The sequence below is a fragment of the Phaenicophaeus curvirostris genome, chromosome 10 (genome assembly GCF_032191515.1).
Source record: "Phaenicophaeus curvirostris isolate KB17595 chromosome 10, BPBGC_Pcur_1.0, whole genome shotgun sequence".
Classification (NCBI taxonomy): Eukaryota; Metazoa; Chordata; class Aves; order Cuculiformes; family Cuculidae; genus Phaenicophaeus; species Phaenicophaeus curvirostris.
In genome coordinates, this window is record NC_091401.1 from 3,594,662 (window position 1) to 3,615,407 (window position 20,746).

Sequence of the window (20,746 nt, forward strand, 5' to 3'; positions counted from 1 at the left end):
GCAGTTTACTAACCCACTAATCCTTGCAACTCAACGTTAGGAGGTGGCAGTTCATTGCTAACAATGCTACCGTTGTCTAAGTCCTTCTAGGCAAAGAACCAGAGAACATTTCCAAGCTAATTGGAAGCTACATGAAGCATTAATTCTTTTAACACATGTAGCATCCCATCAGAAATCACAGTGGCTAACAATGTGTTTATTAATAGAACTCACCCCAAAGACTAAGCAGTTCAGTCAGTTTGAGCAAAGCGATTCTTGAGCCAGTGGGTGCCCACTCTATCCCACAGACAAGCTAGCATGGAGAAATTATGGGATAGCTGGGCAGAGAAGCAGACTGAAAAGGGGATGTGAAAGGACATTGTGTGGCTTGTGCACTATAGGGAACAGCGCTTTTCAGCAAGTCACTGCATGGAGTCAGAGGTGACCAGTGGATTTGAGACCACAGTCAATGCTCCGTGAGGCAGTTCAAATGAATGTATGTAAATCACCTGGCTGGATATAAACCACAATTATGACTTTTGACCTTGCAACATAAAAATCTCTATGCTGAAAGTCAACAGTGGATAATAAATAATTATATTTATCCTGGTTCTATACTTAGATTCATAGAATCATAGAATGGTTTGGGTTGGAAGGGACCATAAAGATCATCTAATTCTACCCCTCCGTGATGGGCAGGGACACCTCCCACTGGATCAGGTTGCCCAAGGCCCATCCAACCTGGCCCTGAGCACCTCCAGGGATGGGGCAGCCACAGCTTCCCTGGGCAACCTGGGCCAGGGCCTTCCCACCCTCATGGTGAAGAAATTCCTCCTTATGTCTAGTCTGTATCTCCCCTCTCCAGTTTATACCCATTGCCCCTCGTCCTATCACTCCTAGCCTTTGTAAAAAGTCCCTCCCCGGCTTTTCTGTAGCTCCTTCAGCTACTGGAAGGTAACTATAAAGTCTCCTCAGAGCCTTCTCTTCTCCAGGCTGAACAACCCCAACTCTCTCAGCCTGTCCTCGTATAGGAGGTGCTCCAGCCCTGGGATCATCTTTCTAGACCTCTTCTGGGCCCGTCCCAGCAGCTCCATCTCCTTCTTACATTGAGGATTCCAGAACTGGACACTATACTCCAGATGAGGTCTCACAAAAGAGGAACAGAGGGGTAGAATCCCCTCCCTTGCCCTGCTGGCCAGGCTGCTTTTGCTACAGCCCAGGGCACGGTTGGCTTCCAGGGCTGCGAGTGCACGCTGCCAGCTCATGTCGAGCTTCTCATCAATCAGCACCCCTAAGTCTTTCTCCACAGGGTTGCTCTCAAAGCATTCAAGCATTGTCTTGTTACTGATTAAAGCTTTAAGAAATCTACAAATAAAAAAATAAAATAAAATGAAAACCTGCTCCCATCTTTTTGCTATCTCAGTAGCAAACTAATTCCAAATACGTAATCATTCTTGCAAACAATCTTAACCAACGTTGCCCTGACCAGATAGGCTCACTGTAAAGACATTCAGATGTTACTTACGAAGGTGTAAACTTGAGGATTTTGCAAGATGCATTTTGTATTTAATTATAAACGGGTTTCAGAGAGTTGGTCGCTATAGCAACAGTCTACGTAGTGCTTTTTTTCAGAGCAAAACCCAACTTGTCTGTATGTTCGAGGGAAGACAGAATGGATATGGAAGGGAGATAAAGCTTGTGTTCCTCCAAGAGCCACAAATTGCAGCATCCTCTGTTGGGAGAGCTGCTCCTTTTCCTCAATGATTTTCCTCCACTGTCAAACTCCATTTGATGTTTGTGTAAAACAGAACACTCCATTATTTCAGAAATGCAACTGCACCAGGGTTAATCAAGGCTAACACTCAATCAAATATTTCCTTAAAGCGCACCTGAAAGCAGAAGGCACAATCTTACTTGAAAAGGTGGAGCTGTGAATATTTGCGATGCAGTGTTTTGTCTGCTGTCTCCTGCTGTAAGTAAGGCTCATTCTCCACCCTTACTGAAGTCAGACAGAATTTTTTTTGCCAATGATTTCTCTGCAAACACCTCCCTGATTGTGTATCACAGCCCAGAAGCCACCTTGGCTTGATTTTTTCTCCCCCCTATTGATTGTGAGATGGAAAAATGTAACAAACAGGTTGGGGTGTGTGGGAGAACAGAAAAATCTTTAATCCTGCCTAATCTTCAGTTGTGATTCTCCTGTCTCTGTATCCTTTAGTCACTGTTGGCACGTCTATTAATGTGACCAAATCAGAGAACGCAAGACTCAATTCTGTGACTGCTGTTGGAGTTAAACAGAGCTTGACTGGCTTCTGCGGGCATGACACTGTGGGTGCTGTGCAAGCCTGCGTGTTCCCAGGGTGTGCTGAGCACTCCGTTTTCATTTTGTGCATAATCATTTACATCGTGCTGCAGGCTGGGATTCTGTGGAGTCAGCACATTTCCTTTGCACAATGAAACAGGGAGGAGGAGAGGAGCCCATGAGAGCAAAGAGCCAGTTCTAAATTATGGCTTTGCTTCCTTTGTGTGAAATTCCTTTCCCAGCTGTTCCCCACTGCTCCAGGCTCAGTGAGGCGGAGATGCAGGACTCTTATGAGTCTGGGGAGGAGGCTGCCTGCCTGAAGAGGGGTTTCCAGGCTCTAGAAGATGGGGAGAGCAGCCTGGGAGAGGTACTGAGCTACAAGAGCTGTCAGCTTGGCAGACATGCGGAAAAGAGCAAGGGCTTTCAGAGTGGGTTAGATTGCCAAGAGCAGAAGGAATGTACAGCACGTGAGAGGAAAAAGTGGACTTTGTTTGGAGCAAGTTAGAGCGAAAGTTGCCATGAGGGGGAAAAGAGGTAGATTTGGAAAGGAATATACCATAGTTGGAGAAGACTACTAAAGAGGATATATGTCAATACAATCTGCATTTTCCTACCTTGCTCTCTTGTGCAAGGACAACTATTCAATGAGAAATAAGGACAAAGAGGACTTTTCTTTCTCTTGGATCTCCATTAATCTTCCCTGTATCTTGACCTGCAGACTGAGAGCTTCCCCTTGGATGATACAGTTGTCTCAAAGGAGAGAATAGCTGATGGTGGGAAGAGAGAAGGTTGCTGGCTGCAATATAGCGGTATAATTTGTGTAGTTGTCATCACTGGCTGCTGCTGTTATGAAGTGTCACAAGACCTTTTAAGCTTTACTAGAAGAGCCCTCCCTACAATGCATATAGAGAGACACTTAGATTTAATGCCCTACTCCGTAAGAAAAATCGGGTTTGCTTCTCTATCCTGAACTGTATTGCTGTCAAGGAACTGTAAACGTTGTTCTCTTCTCACCTTCAAATGTTGCAAATGAGATGCAGTCCCCGTGATTTGAATGGCATAAAAAACTTGCCACACCAGATGTTTACAGTCTAGCCTTGCCTGAAGAACTGGCAAGAAAAGTTCGCTCAAAACAGAACAGCTTTCCACAAGACCAGATGGAGAACTACATTCATTTTGGACACTTCCTTACTCCCCCCGTGCTACAGTTCATGAGCACAGGCTCATGACAACAGTGCTTTAGGCCTTTCACTGTGATGGTCTAATTTTTTGTTCTTACTTTAGTTAGATTTAAATTGTTTTGGTGTGGGTTTGGTTTAGTTTATTTTTGAGAAAAATACTGAAAATCCACCAGTGCTGAGGATTTCTGTGCTTTCTATCTCTATGGACTATCAGTCTTTCTTTACACAGAAAGCCTCAACTCAGCCACTGAAGCATGGCCTCTGCCCTGAACAATCACAAGAGTGTTCGTAACCTCCCAAGAGAGGACAGGGCACAAAAGGGACAGTGCCTGGTTTGGGGATAAACAGATATCAGAAAAGAAGGAAATTCAAGAGGAATACTTTGAAGTTTTACAAAGCAAAATTGATACAGACAGAGCAATAGACATCGGATTTTAAGAGATGCTTGAAACACACAGAATAAAGAGACTAAAGGTTCATAACACAGATCAGAAGGCTTTGAAGTTCATATGCTTAAGTGGAAAAAGCACTAAACCCAGACATCCAGGAGGAGCCACTGTCTAGCTGGTTGCCAGAAGATGGGAGGTTGGTTACTCCAGGTTTCAAAATTCTCCATTTGCCCTGTTTCTTATATTTCTTTTCCAAGCACCTACTGCAGCCCGTCGGCAGAGGCAGTATTGTTTGGAGGATTCTGGCTTTGCCGCTCTCTGCATGTTCTGGTGGGGGGGAATAGAACTGGAGATTTTACACTTGAGGTCCAAAAAGCTGAGGTTACCAGACTCTTCCTCCTCTTTTTTGCATTTGCTGGCTGGTGAGTATAAATGCCATCAGATTTGTACAGAGCATACTGGAGCTAGGGATCTGATTTGCATTCAGTGCCTCCTGACTTGTACTCGGGCAAGATTGTCTCCTGTATGAATGAAGAAGCCTGCTCTGCAACTGGATACTAGTGTCTCGCTTCCCCTTTCTTCACACCCCTAAGCTTTCCTGGACATCACTGCAAAAGAGAAATGAAGCAGGTATTCTTCAGAATGTTAACAAGTGGTTCACCCCTTCATTTAAACAAACGGGGTGATATTTGGCCCAGTCCCATGCACATAGTTGTAAGGTCTTCTGTAGCCAAAACATGGCTTATAGTTTTGCAGTTAAGTGTTAGGCAAGACACTAAGCCTCTAATTAAGCAACTAAGTTGTTTGCATTCTGCCTTGATTTCTCCCCATTTCTCACACAAAAGCGCTGTGTTTGTTTCTTAAGCCCTGTCCCTCAGCCTGTGCTGCAGTCCACAGAAACTGTACATCTTATCTTTTTCCCCTGTCGTACCCCTGAAAATCATAGAATTATAGAATCACCAGGTTGGAAAAGACCCACCAGATCATTGAGTCCAACCATTCCTATCTGCCACTAAACCATGTTCCTGAGCAACTCATCTACTCGTCTTTTAAACACCTCCAGGGAAGGTGACTCAACGTAGGCAGCTTGTTCCAGTGCCCAATGACCTTTTCTGTGAAAACATTTCTTTCTGATATCTAGTCTGAACCTCCCCTGGCAGAGCTTGAGGCCGTTGCCCCTTGTCCTGTCCCCTGTCACTTGGGAGAAGAGCCCAGCTCCCTCCTCTCCACAACCTCCTTTCAGGTAGTTGTAGAGAGCGATAAGGTCTCCTCTCAGCCTCCTCTTCTCCAGGATAAACAACCCCAGCTCCCTCAGCCGTTCCTTGTAAGATTTGTTCTTCAGCCCCTTCACTAGCTTTGTTGCTCTTCTCTGGACTCGCTCCAGAGCCTCAACACCCTTCTTGTAGTGAGGGCCTACAAGAATCTCAAATTTAAGGCTGAAGGAGACCAGAAGCCAAATTCTGCTCTCAGGGTTAACTCTGGGAATCTTTCCCCAGGCTTCAAATTTATGCTGGTGCAATGAAGATGAGAATTTAGCTCTCTGTACTGTTGTCAACAGGGGAAAAATAGAGTTCCTATAAGACTGTATCCATGGAAACCATCCTACTGCAACAGCCGGTAATGCAGCAAACCAATTTCTTCAGTTTTAAAATGAAACACATTTAACAACATTATAGTGCATGTGCCATCTTAGAGATCATCTGTGCTGATAACTGTGTTGAAAAACCCTTCTCTAGGAAATAAGCTGGCAAGAACATTTCTTCCTCCTGACAGAATTCTGATTTTGGGTGGAGTAAGCATTGATGACAAAGTCCCATGAAGACAGTACAATGAGACAGAGCCAAGTCCAGAAGCAACAGTGTTTAATGAAGGAGAAAATTGTTTAATTTAGCATTTAGCCCAAGTATCTGGGCACATGGTGACTAACACTCAAACGTATTAGGAGGGGCAGTGGCCTGTCACCTCTGTCTCCCTGCTCTTTGCTTCTGTGGTACCATATGTGACAAACAAACAGTACGCTGGTACTTTGTGATGCATTGGTCTGAACAGGAGCACGTGTGTGTGTCTGTCTCTGTCTCTGTGTGTGTTTCCATGCGTGGCTGGAGGACTGTCAGATGAGATTTCAGTATGTGGTTCAGTGCGAGATGACCTGGGCAATTCACATTATAAAGGTGTACATTTCAGAGCCAGAGGCATTTCCAATGCAGAAAATGTGCTGGCTGCCTCTGCATTTTATTGTTTTTTACATTTTATCATGTGAGACTTGAAAGAGGACCTCTTTGCTACACCATGGGAGGGGGGAGCATGGACTCCTTTCCCCAGGCTTTGAATGTGTTACCACACTCTTCCCCTCCTGTGGGCAGAGGGATTCTACCTTTATTTTTCCACCTATTAAGGCATCTCTCTGGCCACTTAAAGAAATAATACCATAGTTTGTCAAATAATTGCTTATAAGCAGATGATGCTCCATTCTGCTTTTCTTTTTTATCAAATCCGAATACTGCAGTCTGCCTTCCCTCTGCTTGGCAGATAGAGAAATACCTGTCTGGGAGAAATGTGATCTTATTTAAAACAGAAGGAATAGATTTGAACCGGGAGGGAATAAAAAGCATGACAGAAATTGCTTAGACTGTAAGTAGCCCTTCTGTTGGTGAGGATCAGATACACATTCCTCTGTCACTTTGCCGAGTCCAGGCTATATTTTATCAGCTTCTGAATCCCAGCTCCTTGATAACAGCAATCACGTTTGCCATACTGTCTTATTTTATCTGCTATAATGGCAATCCCTCTTTGACTGACAGTTATCTATTTTTTTCTGACCTGAGGGCAAGCTTATTGCAATGTGCTTCTTTCAGCGCTGTCACTGAAACACATCCAAAAGCTTCAACTGGTACATAATGTGGCTATTTGGCATTTGAATGAAGTAAGCACATATTGTTGGGAGTACACATGGGATTTGTTGCTCCGCCACATCTACCAGTTAATGGAAGATGCAGTTTAAGCCGCATTAAGTGGCAGAAATGGCTGGGTGGCCTGAAGTGTGGTTGTTTGCAGAGAGTGCCTTGTTCTACCTGTGTCCAGTTGCTATGACATGCAGGGTTGTCTGCCTATCCCATCAGGGTTGTCTGCCTATCCGATCAGTTCAGAGATTTTGCCAGTCTGGAAAAGACATCCCAATGCGCTGCTCTAGGACACTGCTCTCTTGCTGAGGACAAAGAGTTTCCTGCTGGAAAACATCTGGTCAAAACCCACAAACTCCTTCAGCTTGGTTTCTGTAGTTCAGGAATATACAAATCCGGGAATCCTCCTCATATTCACAGGATAAACTGCATTCGCTTCCTAAGTTCTAGCTTTTTGATACTGAACAATGAAAATTATTCTTATCATTGCACTTCCTACTGTTAATTTCCACCTTCTACATCCCCATGTAAGGATACTGTTTGCCACTGGGATTGCTTCACCATCAAGGATCAAACTCCTGGTGAGCTCAGATATGCAGCATTTACAAAGTTCTCTCTGAAATGCCAGGGAAGGGAGAAATGAAGAAGAGCTGAGACTTGCATTTCTGTACCTTTCTTCATCACAGTTGTGTGTCTGTTCAGCAGGGTAGAGAAGCCCTGGACACCAGGCATGGCTCAGGGGAACCCTGCAGACCAGTTGAAGCAGAGAGGATGGGCTCATTTGTTACTGTGGGTACTGGAGATGGAGTGACAAAAGCTGGAGATATTAATGGCTGTTGATACTAGCTTTTCCTCTTTCCCATGATAAATGGCAAAAAAGCTGACCTTTTCTTTCCCTGCTCCTCCAGGCCAGCCCTGGGAGACTGGGGACGGGCTGCGCTGGAGCTGCTTACCCAGGATTTGTTCTGAGGAACAAGGCAAGAGCCACCTCTGTCTTTGTCACTTCTCTCACAGCTCCTGAGTGTTTTAAAACAGTGAACCTTGGAACATTCCTCATGTATAAGCTCTTGGGGTTTGCACCGTCATGTTCAGCGTAGGAGTGTTTCTCGATGATGTCTGTCTCCATGGATTCAGAGGTGACACCGTGTTTGTATGCTGCCTCTCTCACACTACCACCCCCATGATTAAGGCAAAGATCCTGAGTCACCTTCCAAAAGGATTTAAAATTTCCGGCAAATCTGTAGGCCATCTGTTAATGTGGGCAGGCAAAAAGATACCGGGTAGGAAAAGTCAGTCACGTGGCAGTGTTTATATCTCTTAAACATGTTAAATGCCAATTTAATTGTTGTCTAAATTGTTTTTCTGTAAGAAATTCATGACAAACAGCACTTTATGAATAGGCAAATCCCTTGTGTATTCTAAAATGCCCTTCATTTTACTGTTAGAACAAATGACATTTTTCTTCTCTCTGGGACTCAGGTGGTAGCATGTGAACTGCGTCACATCCCTGATGCTGCAGGTATCAGTGCTGACGCATGGTGGCATAGAGTAGCTGCCATTTGATACAATGCAGTATAAAGTGCCCCGAGCTCAGGAATGTCTGCTTGCAGTATGTCTTGAACAGAGTAAAGATACAGTCCCTTACCACTTCTGACAGCCACAGCAGCTCTGACTCCCTTCTCCGTCTCTATGGAGTCAAGTGACTCCTCAAAATTAGAATCCCTTTGTGCACTCCTAGCCTGCGAGGGCAGCAATATTCTTAGCAGTACCCCGTGGATCAATACTCAAAACAAACTAAAAATATCAGGCCAAAGCAGACATTGATCTACTTTTCTAACCACAAAAAGCTGTGCCTAGCACTGGCTTCTTTCATATGCTGGCTGTGATCATAAACCTTTCCTTGCTTGTACTGCATTTTTAATTTCAGAAATAAGCTATAAATAATCAGAGGTAGGCAGTTCTAAGGGCTATGGTGTGTGCTTGAATGGCAAGTTCAGCCCAGAAATCTTGTGACATGAGAATATGGCTTGCTAGTCAGCATTGTTTGCCAGAAAAATGAAAAAAAAATCCAAAATTGCTTCTTTCACTAGAGGAGGACCTAGTTCCCTGTTGAACAGGTTATAACTAGAGGATGTGTTAGTAAAGGGTATTGAAGACTGACAGTCTCTGGCCCTTAACTTCAGGCAAAGTCCTGAAATCTATCCCTCCCTGTGCTGAGAGACTTGTTAGTGGGGAGGCACACTTGCACAAAGATGTAAATAGCAAAGCAGGTACCTGACTCTCCTAAGACCTGAAAATGTAAGGATGGGTTTGCCTCTTGCAGAGAGAAAATGTTTAGCTTGTGCCGCTTGGGAAGCCTTTAGAGATGCCAAAAGAGCATTCACGCTGCTGTAAAATACAAGAGTGGGAGAAGTGTTGTCTTTCCTCTTCAAAATTAGCTGTTCCTTACTTCTCTATCCTGGCCCTTACTGCAGTCTCCTCTGCATTTTCCACAACTCCAAAGGTTCCTTCTTAGTGCCAGGGCTGGGCAGAGTCCACCCATCTCTCAGATAAGAGAATTTACACAAGTTTTGAACTCCTCAACAGATCCTTTCAGCAACTGGAGGACAGAGGATTTCTCAGCTGGCATAGGGTTAGAGCTCTCTGTACACAGAGCATCTGCTCTGGCCTCAAGATTTGTGTGGCAGGCATATCTTAACCAGCAAAACAGGTGTGTACTTGATCAGTTCTTTCTGTCTTACAGCAGAGGAGACCATATTCTGGATCTCCCTATACTACGTAAGTGGTGCTCAAGGATTTTCAGAAGCTTGAGGTGCAGCACAGACCCTATTATCCCTCTCTTGCCTGTCAATCCTTGAGCATGGAGCATGCCTTGGCTTCGGCTCCTGCTCTGCCACAGTGCAGTTTGGCCAGAGACCAACTGCACCTGCTGGAGAGAGACTTCAGGCTTACAAGAAAGAACATCCTTCTGGTACACTTAGCAGCAGCAGCATAGCTTTGTGGGCTTTCCCTTGTGCTTGAGGGCACACCACATGTATGCAGCCGCAGGACACGGTATCTCTGTCTGCCCCATGACTTAACTGTGCAGATCTCTGGCTTTCTTTTGTGTGACCCCTGTGTAGCAGCTCACACACCAGGACTCCAGCAGAGCGCTCTGTCTGATATCCAGTTACCACTACGGAGGGGAAGCAAAGCATAATTCTCATGTTATCATCATGTAGCAAGAGGATTTAATAATCTGGTGGCAGGAATTGGAGCTGAATTCTGCCTGTGGTCTGTGGCCCAGCAGCCGCATCTGCAGCGTTGTTCCAAATATGGCACATCCTAGAGTGGGAGAAGGAAAAGTTTTCCCTGCTTCAACTGGTATGAAAACTGCTGCACCTGGGTGGAAGGTGGGGCTTCAACCTTTGCATGGGACTTACAAGACTCAGTGCACGTGATACCTGCCACACATATTCCCTGGTTTGGAGAATCGTGGCATTTAAATTCTGATTACCCTTACCTACAACCCTGAAGTGAACGAGGAAACTGGAAACCTGAGGAACTCTGAGTGTATACCAGGCTGTGCTGCCATAGGGGTCCCTGGGAAAAGGGAACAGATGTCACTCATTTCACATTTAATTTCAGGCTCCCTGTAAGCACTCACCTTCTCAGCACAGGTCCGTTACTGGTGGCTCGTCCCTGTCACCGTTGTGTCCGGGGTCACTGCCTCTGGGTGAGGGGACATGCCCCTGCAGGGGCTCTCTGCAGAGCTCCACCACCCCGAGCTGCCCTGCTCGGCCTCCTCCGGCTGCAGTGACTCACCAAGAGAGGCAGTGGGGCCGAGTGATGCTTGGGGAAAAGTAGCAGGTATGTCTGAGCCGACAGAGTTAAAGAGAGGTAAAAATGTTGGTCTGCTAAGAGCTGTAGCAGGGACAGAGTCACTTGGACTGAGATCAAATGTAAAGTCTTTTAAATAGGAGAGCGCTTGATTATTTAGCTGGGCATATTCAAAATTTATCTTGCTTCTAGTGACCTCATCTAGGATTTTTGCTCTGCTTTTCTGATTTTCAGAGCAAATTTCCTCCACATTTTGCTTCAAGTTATACAGACAGCTGGACTGGAAACTTGTTTCATAGTTGTATTGGTTTGTGCTAGGAATGTTGGAGTATTCTGGATTTGGGGCACTGCAGCTGCATTCCTTTTGCAACAATAACTTGTTTTTGTACTGAGACATCTTATGAATTATATTGTTCATTTCATTCCCGATGCATTTGTCTTCCAGGTGCTTGTTTTCATAGCTGATTTTTAACGAGGCCACTTGCGTTACACAGCGCTCCAAGAGCTGCACAATGTCAGTGCTGCTCTCCGTTGGCGTGGGGCTAATGTAGCTCTGCAAGTGTGTGAGAGCAGGAGGCTGCAGTGGTTTGTCACAGGAAACAGAGAGAGAGTGATCTGGTTTATTTCTGTCCTCCCTCTCGAGGGGATCCAGGAGTGAGGTTGCAGCAGTCTTATAGGAGTAACATGATTCTACTTCCTGATTGTCATCTAATGAAGGGTTTTCAGAGCTCTGGGAGCCACTCTCTCTGTTCAGCTTTTCTGGCAGTAGGTTTTTATCTCCACATGTCTCACATCCTTCTGAAATTGTTGCCCTCTCATTCTCAGTGGAAGATGTTTGCAGTTTGACTCCATTAGCCTGTGATTGTGGTGCATAACTTGATGTTCTGGTGGTTTCCACAGTCCCAGGCACTGTAGATGGATCCTTGTGGGGACTCCCTTCCATTCCTTGGACATCCAAATTAGACGTGTTAGAGGAAGCATCCAGGCTGTGGTCTCTTTCAGCAATGTTTGCTGCAGAGACCTGGGCTGCATGTTTGCTTTCATCCGAAGATATACGTTGGTTCAACGTATTAGATTCTTCCTTGCTTTGTTTCTCCTGAGGAGCTTCTGTGCTCGCTTTCTGCTCTGGACTGGTGCTGGGTGGAATCAATGAATCATTAGACTTTTCTGGCTGTGGCTGAGGACTCTGAAGAGAATCAGGAGAGGAAACAAGTCCTGAGTGTTTTCTCAGCCAGTTTATTATCCCCATGGTCAGTGAAAGCTCAGTATCACAGAGCTTTAACAAACATTCTTTGCCTTTCCATGTGCTGTGGAAAAAGCCCTGGCTGATAATGTCTAGAGCTGGTTGGGAAGCCATGTTCTCCTCAGCTCCAACATGAAAGCTGTAAATGGACAAAGGGATTTCAATGGCTTGTTCTGAAATGCTTTCAGATGTGCACAAGTCATCATCTAGGACTGGGTTTATTTTTACCTCATTGGGGTCATAAAAGAGCTCATAAAGGGCGTCTCCACTGTAGCTATCTCTTGGAAATTTACCTGGGACCCCAGGGGTCTGAGCTTGCTTCGTTTCATCATCTTGTCCAGGAGAGAATGAATCATAGTAGCCTTCATCACTTGTGGATGTGGATTCCTGGTTGTCACTTTTTGGCGTTCCTGTTTCTATGGAGCTTTCTTTCGAATCATCACCATCTTTTTCAGGTGACACTTGGTGGTCGGTTGCAGGTGCAGGAGCTTGGCTTCTAGCCTCTTCCACACCAGCATCAGGTATCTTCAGTAACTTCTTATCAAACAGAGCACTCTGATGTAGCCTCACTGATTTGTTGATGTTGTCCCAAAACTTCGCGAATTCAACAGTCTCATTCTGGCCAGGAGAAGCCAGCTGCTCCACACCTCCTTGGAAGGAGCCCATGATGGGGCTGTCTTTGTGCTTGCTTCGTCTCAGGAGAATTTCTTTGCTGTTCTCCAGCTCCAGGTGAGCAGAGCTCTCATCTGCAAAGATTTCCCCACAGCCAGTGAGGGAGTCAAAGCTCTTCAGCGAGGCCACATCTTCACACAGGGTGTTGCAGCAGTCATAGGAAGAGTCGGACTGCAGTTCAGTGTCTGAACAGTCTTGTGACAAGCAATCAGCTGCAAACGTATCTCCAGTTTTGAAAAGATACTTTGCAAGACGCCCAGACAACTCACTCTTGCAGCCTGGAGAGGACAGATTCTTGTCCTTCTCAACCAGGAACGTGAGGCTCTCTGGTTTATTTTTCTTTATATGAAATATATCTCTCAGCCCTTTCTTAGATCTCTTGAGAGAAATCCTCTTTCTGGGAATGGTTTTTGCGACAGCTGGTACAAAAGGCATCTGTGGTACAAAGTTCCTGTAGTCAATCATCTGGCTACTGCACGCAGATTGGCTGGGGCTGACCACACACTCTTTCTTACTGCTGGAGCTGGACATCCCCGAAAAGCTGATGCTGTTGACAAGTCGCCCCTTACCCTTTCCAGGAAAACCTTCCTCCCAAGCCCTGCTGCAGGGGCTGCACTGCTCTGTTTTGTCTGCCTCAGTAACACACTCATGGGTTTTACTCTTCCTTACAAGTTTGTAGCAGGACCCAGATGATTTTTCCAGGCCATTGTCACCAGCTCCATTCCTTGCAGCCCTGGTAGGAAACTTGTAGTTCTTGTGCGTGGCCAAACATGCCAGCTGGACTTCAGCTACACTTTGGTTGCCTTCCACAGCTGCCTTTTTGTCTTTCCCTGCATCATCTTTGTTTGTAGGAACCGCGTGCACTGGTGGCACTTTCTCATGTTGCACACTAGATTTTATGAAGGTCTTTCCTCTCCTGAGCTCCATGCTGCTTCCTCACATCAGTTTCTGAGAAGAAAACAGCAGAAGGCAAATATTGTGAGGTTGGTGGCTAGCACTTGTAAACTTGGAATGCAACTGGAATACAAAATGATGGATATTGTGCATTATAGAACTGGGTTTGCTTATCAACAGAAACTTCCATCACCCAGTCATGGTATTGCATGAGAAACAGATCAAGTGACGCTGAAGGTGTGTTGGCAATGGCTGGAAAACCCAGCAAAGAGAAGACAGCACACATTATGGGTCGGTAGCTGAGGCACAGAGAACATTTTGTCTATTAGAAATGAGGGGGTTGGATTTAGAATTATGACTTCTAGCAAGATACAGGTCCTGTTCTGAAAGCAGAGGAGGCATCAATGAGAAGCAATGCTTGAGGAACTTTAACATGCAAGTGCGTGCATCAGGGAAGTAGCAGTTCGAAGATCTACAACTTTGAGGAGGACAAAAAGCTCCAAGTGGGAAATCTCCTGAGAAAAATGGATCAAACATTTGACACATGATGCTCACTTGATATTAAAATAACCTGTGAATAGAAAATCCATAATCCTTGGTGCTCTCCTAGGAAGTACACTGAAACCAAATTACTCTTTTTACTCCCCCCTGAGCATAATGTACCATTTTCTGCATTGCTACTTTTATTCTAAAAAGTCAAAAATGCCATATTGAGAATCACTATGACAAAAGGGTCATTTCTGATCTACACAGACCAGTGCAGTACACCAGGGAATTGCCACATCGAATTTGATTATGCATTGATCACTTGTTTCTAAAAATACTCTATTATGTGTATCAATGCCAATTTTGGTCTCTGCCTGTATGGTTTAGTATTGAATCTGTTTTATGTTCGCATAAATCTAATTAGCAATTAATTATTTTAGTCACCACACTTTGAACTCTCCAGCAGTTGCTTCACAGATACATCTGATCTTTTCCTGCCTTGTGTAAACTTGAATCTTAAGCCTATGGAGTTAAACAAAGGTAGGTCAGGGAAGAAGCAAGCGCTTCCTAAAAGCTGTTAGAGAAACCAGACCTTTACTGGATGGCAAGCAAGACAAAACTTCCAAGTGTTGTTCTTGAATGAGTGTGCTTGGATCTTTCCTTAATGAAACCTCAGTTAATGATTTATCTCGTTTTCAGTTGTTTAGGCTTAATGAAACCCAGACAGAGCCATTGCGCTCTGCAGTACACACAAACAACACCGGGCAACCTGCAGCACCCCTTGACAACAGCTCTGATGAAAGGAGAAATTACCAATACTCCCTCAACAACAATCACAGATCAGATCCCAGGATCCAGACCTGCACCCACTACAAAGACAGCCATAGAGATTTTAAACTCAGCGCCAAGCCTGGACTTTGTACACTCTTGAAATAGGATTTAAAGCAGTCTTTAGTCTAGCTTGAAGTGTAACAGCTGTCTGTAGCCTCCAGAACCTTTCCAGCTGCCAGGGCTTGCTGGGAACAGCAATGTTCTGACCCACACCTCACAAGATACGGGTCTGCGTACCCGCGAGTTGTCACCCACAGCGCTTCTCCAGCAGGCAGATCAGTGCCAGCCAGTTCCTCACAGAGGCTGCAGACTGGCAGGTGATTAGCAATATTTACAACTAAATGTAGGTCAGCAACGAACGGTAGGACATGTAAGGGTACAGTGTGAATATTTGAGATCAAGAGTATGAATTCTGTGGAAAACATGGTGGGTGGTGGTAGATGGGTGTCTGTGCTTGAGATGCTGGTACATTTGTTTGCGTTTGGGGCTGCGTGTGAGTGTTACAGAGCATTCTTAATGAACACCAGTAAACATTTTACTATGCTGTCAGGTACCTGGAGTTCACTGATGCTGTAGGAAACTCACTTTGCATATTTAGAAATAGGTCACTGGGACATGATTACACTCCTATTCTGAAAAGAAAGGTGTGATTGAGAATAAATTCAGTGCGCAGAACTCCAGCAGAGTTGTGAAAACGATCAGAAGCAGCTGATGCAAGACCAATTACTAATATCCTAAAAGCAAAGCAAAAGCAAAGCATCTGACATCTCAGACCTTTGCAATTGTAGAAGTAGGTACTGTGTCCCTGTGGGAAGTCCTTCTGTGGAGAAGCTCCTTAGAGGCCTAGGACAAGACAAATGCTAGTGCTATAAAAATATTATGTAGGACTCTGAAGTCTTACAGCTGTTTCTGTCTATTCTGAGTGTTAAGCAAGGGTCATTTCTGCAGGAAATTGCATATTTGGGAAGTCTTTCTGTAGATGCATTAAAAAGGCTTGTAGAGGTGGATCTGTTTTATTGTCAAGTATGAAACTTATTAAAGCTAATAATTCAGGACAGCATTAGATAATCCTTTGAGTAAATAAATCTTTGATCTGAATTGTATCTCCTTGGTAAGAAACACAATGGACTACCAGTTCGATAACTGGGTCTAGAAACTTCAGGGCTGCTTCTATTTATAGCTTAGATGAAAAATTTTAACGTGAAAGCCCAAATGCCCTGAACAACATCTGCACTGAGAATGTATGCAGTATAATAGCATAAGATACACTGTTTTCAGTTTCCTTTGATGAGGAAAAAAAATACATGGGGTGTTGATTTGTTTTTTTTAAAAAAACATCTGCACTACATATAATCACCAACTTTGTATTCTAACTGTATCATGTCTCTATTTAATCCCATATATTCTTTTTCTCATTTTCCCCCAGGATTTGTGCCAGGCTCATTAGTATCTAGTTCATTGTGTCATCCTGCTTACCCTGTTTTAACACTGGCACAGCTTCAGAACTCTTCCCTGTTAAAAATGTTATTAAAAATGAACACCAAGAAAGGGAAGATCTACTCAGTTAACAAGCTGAGGGCTCCTAGGGGCAGGCTACCAAACCTTGTGGATGTTTTTAAATACTTGTCTCAGATGCTGTTTTGTAGTTTCCCATACTATGAGTTCCTCTTCATCCTCATATAATATAAATTGTTAATTAGTTTTTTTCCAAATATAAAATAGTGATATTTATGCCATGCCACTTGCTTTCTTTCTCTATAAATAGAATCATAGAATCACTAGGTTGGAAAAGACCTCTTAGATCATCGAGTCCAACCATTCCTATCTGCCACTAAACCATAAAATACTTCTGATAGTTTTGGTTGTAATGGACTATTCCATAATACCATTTTTCCCTCTGCAGGGACACAAGTTATACCTCTAACCCCAAAAGCTGTACCAGTGAAGTCAGGAACAGATTAAAGTGCTGTAAGGGCAAGTTATCCTCCAGTGGGTATGTAAAGCTAATAAATTTCTACAAAAACTTACTCTAGGCATTTTAAAAATGGTTTAACTTCTGTGGGATCTCTTGACTGAGCTACTGTCTCTGCTCCTTTCCAATTAGCCTCTTGGACTTAACTTGCAGTATATATCTTCTTCCATGGGGATAAAGGGTGTATGATGGACTGGTTTCTGCTGTTGCAAAGGAAATATATTTCATGATTAAAAAACAAAATAAAGAAAATAAAGAACAGAAACCTGTGGAAACAAGCAGTCAGTCTACTAAGGCTAGGTTGTTCTGTTTTCAGCAGGCTCTGGCTTTTTCTTCGTTAATGGAACTTGACCTTTTTTTTAATATCTGTGAAATTACTTATGGAACACGTGTAAACAGAAGACATTACTGAATCTTGTGCTGGGCTACAACTTAGTTGCCACTTACAATAATCTTAGATTCAGCAGCATTGAGACTTCCCATCTACAGTGAACAGTGCTTTTATCTGTCTTGATGATACCAACTGCTCAATTTTAGGATTTCACAAGTGTCTAAGCAGGCAATTAGATCTGGATTTGGGGCTTATACTATGATGGAACTAAGGTTTTGCTTCAAATGTGGATAATATTGCTCATAAAATGCAGATACTTCATGCTTAAACATATACCTCCTGTGCAGGGTGTCTGACAGACTTTTCATAAAAACAGAAGGTTTTACTGTGTCTGTGACTCATCTAAAAGTAAATTGAAGTTTTAGAATGGGAAAGTGAACGCATTCCTATGGGCTGAGGAAACTTGGGTTTAGCACAGGCAAAGCAACTGCTTATAGTTCTGGGTTATGAGGACCTGCACAAGACTGAGTTAGGTAACTGTTCTGGTTAATAACAGCCACATTCAGATGGCCTAAAGTCTACGGAAGTTCAAGGCGACAGTCAAGGAGGCCAAAGAGGGATGCAGTGGACCTGGACTGGGTACTCATTAGGGAGCAGGAGGAGGATGGGTGCAACTGGCTGAGTCTCTTCTCTGTCATGTGGGTCAGAGGAGAGAGGGGACACACTTGACTCTGCCTGTGGCCCCTAAGAGTTTTCCACCAGGCGGAGTCATCTACAATTTTCGTCTCTGGAGGAATGGGAGAAGACTGGCTTTGGGGTTTGGGCTGGTGCCAAAGTTCTTATCTTACATTTTACTAGCTAATCTCACAGTGGAAAGGTTTGTTTAGATTATCTTGAAAGAACAGGTAACATACATTGTGCTTTAATGTGCCAGTATCTAAAATAGCAGTCTTCTTGGATGTAACTGAAGGAAGATAATCCTACTGGGAAAGAAGAAGTATTTGCTTCAGTGAGGTTGCAAGGGTAGAAATAATAGTATTACAAAGCAAAAATTTAGACGAAATTTAGATGAGCTCTCTGACTTCGGCAAGTGTGGCTCAAAATTACTTTTGCTTAAGTAGGAAAAATATAATTAAGATTCATTTATTGTTCATTTATTCCAAAATCTTATCAGCTGTCTGGCTTGGACACTCTTACTTTCTTATTTCATGTGTAATTTATATACAATTGTCTCCCTTGGAGAGAGAAACAAGCAAAATTGAGAATACAGTCCTTGTTTTGCATGAGAGATAGGTGTGCCCTTTCTGCTTCCTTACATTTAGATCATTGTTAAAACTGGCAGGTTGTGGAGATGGTACCTTGCTGTCCCTTGCAAAGCAGAATTCTGCATGCCACTTGGAGTCTCAATTTCACCTCCCTCCAAGCATTTTCTTTTTGCTAAGTGAAAGAGACAATAAACATCACATGCTCTTTTAGGTATTTAATTTACAAAAAGGGAAAAAAAACTCTTATTTGGACTGCTTTTATGTTTCAAGTTTGGAGTGAGTCCAAAATCCCTTAGCCACAAGTGGCTTCTTATCAATCAGACTGAAGATCCTGTGTATCAGAGTTACCTTTGAAATGTTACCCCCACTTTCCAAAGAAAAATGGTAACATAATTAAATTTCCTGAAAACTTTTATCTAATTTGGAGATGCAATGTGTTAAAAATGGATGCACTTTAAGATGAAATGTTCTTTAAAATATTTCTTGATCATTGTTATTATGGAAAAAGGAAAAAGAAGGGAGAGCTCTCTTCCTATGCCTAGGGAACCTCAGGGTGATTTTTACTGGGCACCAGCTGGAAGTCCTAAAACATGAAAAACAAGAAAGAGCAAGGTGGTGAGAGCCACAGCTACTTTTAAAGTCAGTGAACAATACTAATTTTTAATGCTTTGGACATAATCAATTAGCAATGTATAAAGAACAGCTGGTGTTCCCAGTAAAGTAGAAGAGGTTATTTTTGGAATAAGACTATTTATTTACAGTCAAAAACCTTTCCTCTCTATCTTAGAAGATAAAAGTTAATAATGGGAAAACTTACTAATAATCATGAGCATATATTCTATTCTGTTAATTTGATTTTTAATTACGAAGGGATAAAATGCTTCCTTGCTAGAGGGCAGTGATATCCTGTCTGCAGTTCTAACGCTGTTTCTAGTTAAGAAAATAAATATAGCAGTTATTATGGTGAAAATCAAAGAGGATTTTAAAGCAGGGCTCATCTTCTCACTTAAACTGATTACCCTGCTAGTATTTCATCTCCATTAGAAAACAGAGAAGAACAGGGTGGGAAGGATGGAGGATGTCATCAGGGACAGTCACGATTCGGGAAACAGAAGAGTGTTTATTTTTAAAGATGCCTGTGTGACACACAAACCTGCATTGAGATTGCGTCTTGTTTAGAGTACTCCTCTCATCATCGTCACTGGCTGTATCTTATCATTCCCCTTAATCATTTGTCTCTCTGGAGTAATCCAGGATACCTAATTATTTGGATATATTTTTAGGTCAGGCAAAGGCTTTCTCATGAAGAAGCAGCAAAAAGCACATACGTGTGTTTTTCTTCAACCCCAATTCCACTGAGCACACAAAGTAAAATCTTATAGTCCTCAGCAGAATACTAGAAGGATGTGTAGTGAAATGCTTAATCTTATTAGCGGTGTGCTATAGGGAAGCCTGAACCTTCCTGTGAGCCCTGCCAACTGTTCCATGGAACTCAGGATTTTTCATAGTAAAATTAACCACTTTTCTACTCCCATCATCCTGTCCTGCTGCGTGCTGACAGGAGGGATCCTGGGGGAACAGCAGCACCCCCTGCTTCCCCAGCCCTGCCTGGGGCGTGGGGCATAAGGCTGAGACCATGACAAAGGGAGGCTCCTTCGCTGACAAAACCTCTACACCCCTCACTCAGTTTTCTTCTACACCTGAGGCTGAAAGATGTTTAACTGCTTGAAATGTTCCAATTACATCGGGTAGAAGGGCAGCATAAAGTCCTGCACAGGGAGCTATCGAATCATCACTCTATTGCTAGGAGAATGCAGCTGAGAAGAAATATCCACTGTTACCTGAGAAAGAAACAGGGTGGTTTTTTACTTGCCCTGACCAGCAGCCTGTTGGTACCAGACAACAAAGTGTTAATGCTGTAAGCTTTGGCTGCTTTCACTAAATTAGTGCTTTAAAAGGAGATAGGATGTGCATTTGTATAAATGCAGGCACACATTTCTAAGATGCATGGAAAAATGAGTAAAAAATTATGCTTAAAATACAACCGGTCATCCCAAAATAATAGTCTCTCGGAGTTGCTGCAAATGTCAGAGCAAAGGAAATGCCATGGCATCAGAGCAAAACAATAAGGCAGATCACAAAAAACCTACTCACCATGTTTTATCACTGAGCAGAAATCCTCTGTCTCCTAGCCTTGCTACTGAGGCTGGTCTTTATCCCGAGGCTCCTGTGATGCTTTTCAGATTCTGAGGGGCTGGACCACTGCTGCTCTCCAGTGTTACTCTCCACCCCCTGCCTTTTCCTCCTCCTTCTTCCTTCATCCCCACCCCCTCATTCCTTCTGCTTGTAGCTTTTTCATACCTTACATAGATTCTAGGCTTCCACATGTAGCTTGATTTAGGAAAGATGCTTATTTTGGTCCATCTGCTTGATGCCATGGAAATGCCTCCATTGCTAAGGAATAAAAGCCCAGGTGGTAAGC

The 20,746-nt window shown here is 43.5% G+C and overlaps 1 protein-coding gene across 3 annotated transcripts in view; it reads right to left on the reverse strand.

The window, feature by feature from the left end:
• Positions 1-20,546, reverse strand: part of AMER3 (APC membrane recruitment protein 3) — a 35,237-nt gene extending 14,691 nt beyond the window's left edge. The window contains exons 1-3 of one of the 3 annotated variants that reach the window (XM_069864978.1): positions 20,419-20,546; positions 10,398-13,433; positions 1,251-1,344 (exon numbers count right to left, since the gene is read on the reverse strand). In XM_069864978.1, the coding sequence (XP_069721079.1) occupies positions 10,416-13,412 (2,997 nt within the window). In that variant the 5' untranslated portion in view covers positions 13,413-13,433; positions 20,419-20,546 and the 3' untranslated portion in view covers positions 1,251-1,344; positions 10,398-10,415. Of the gene's footprint in view, positions 1-1,250; positions 1,345-10,397; positions 13,503-20,418 lie in introns of those variants that run through there. The other 2 variants (XM_069864977.1, XM_069864979.1) reach the window with 2 other exon arrangements.
• Positions 20,547-20,746: the final 200 nt, after the last annotated feature.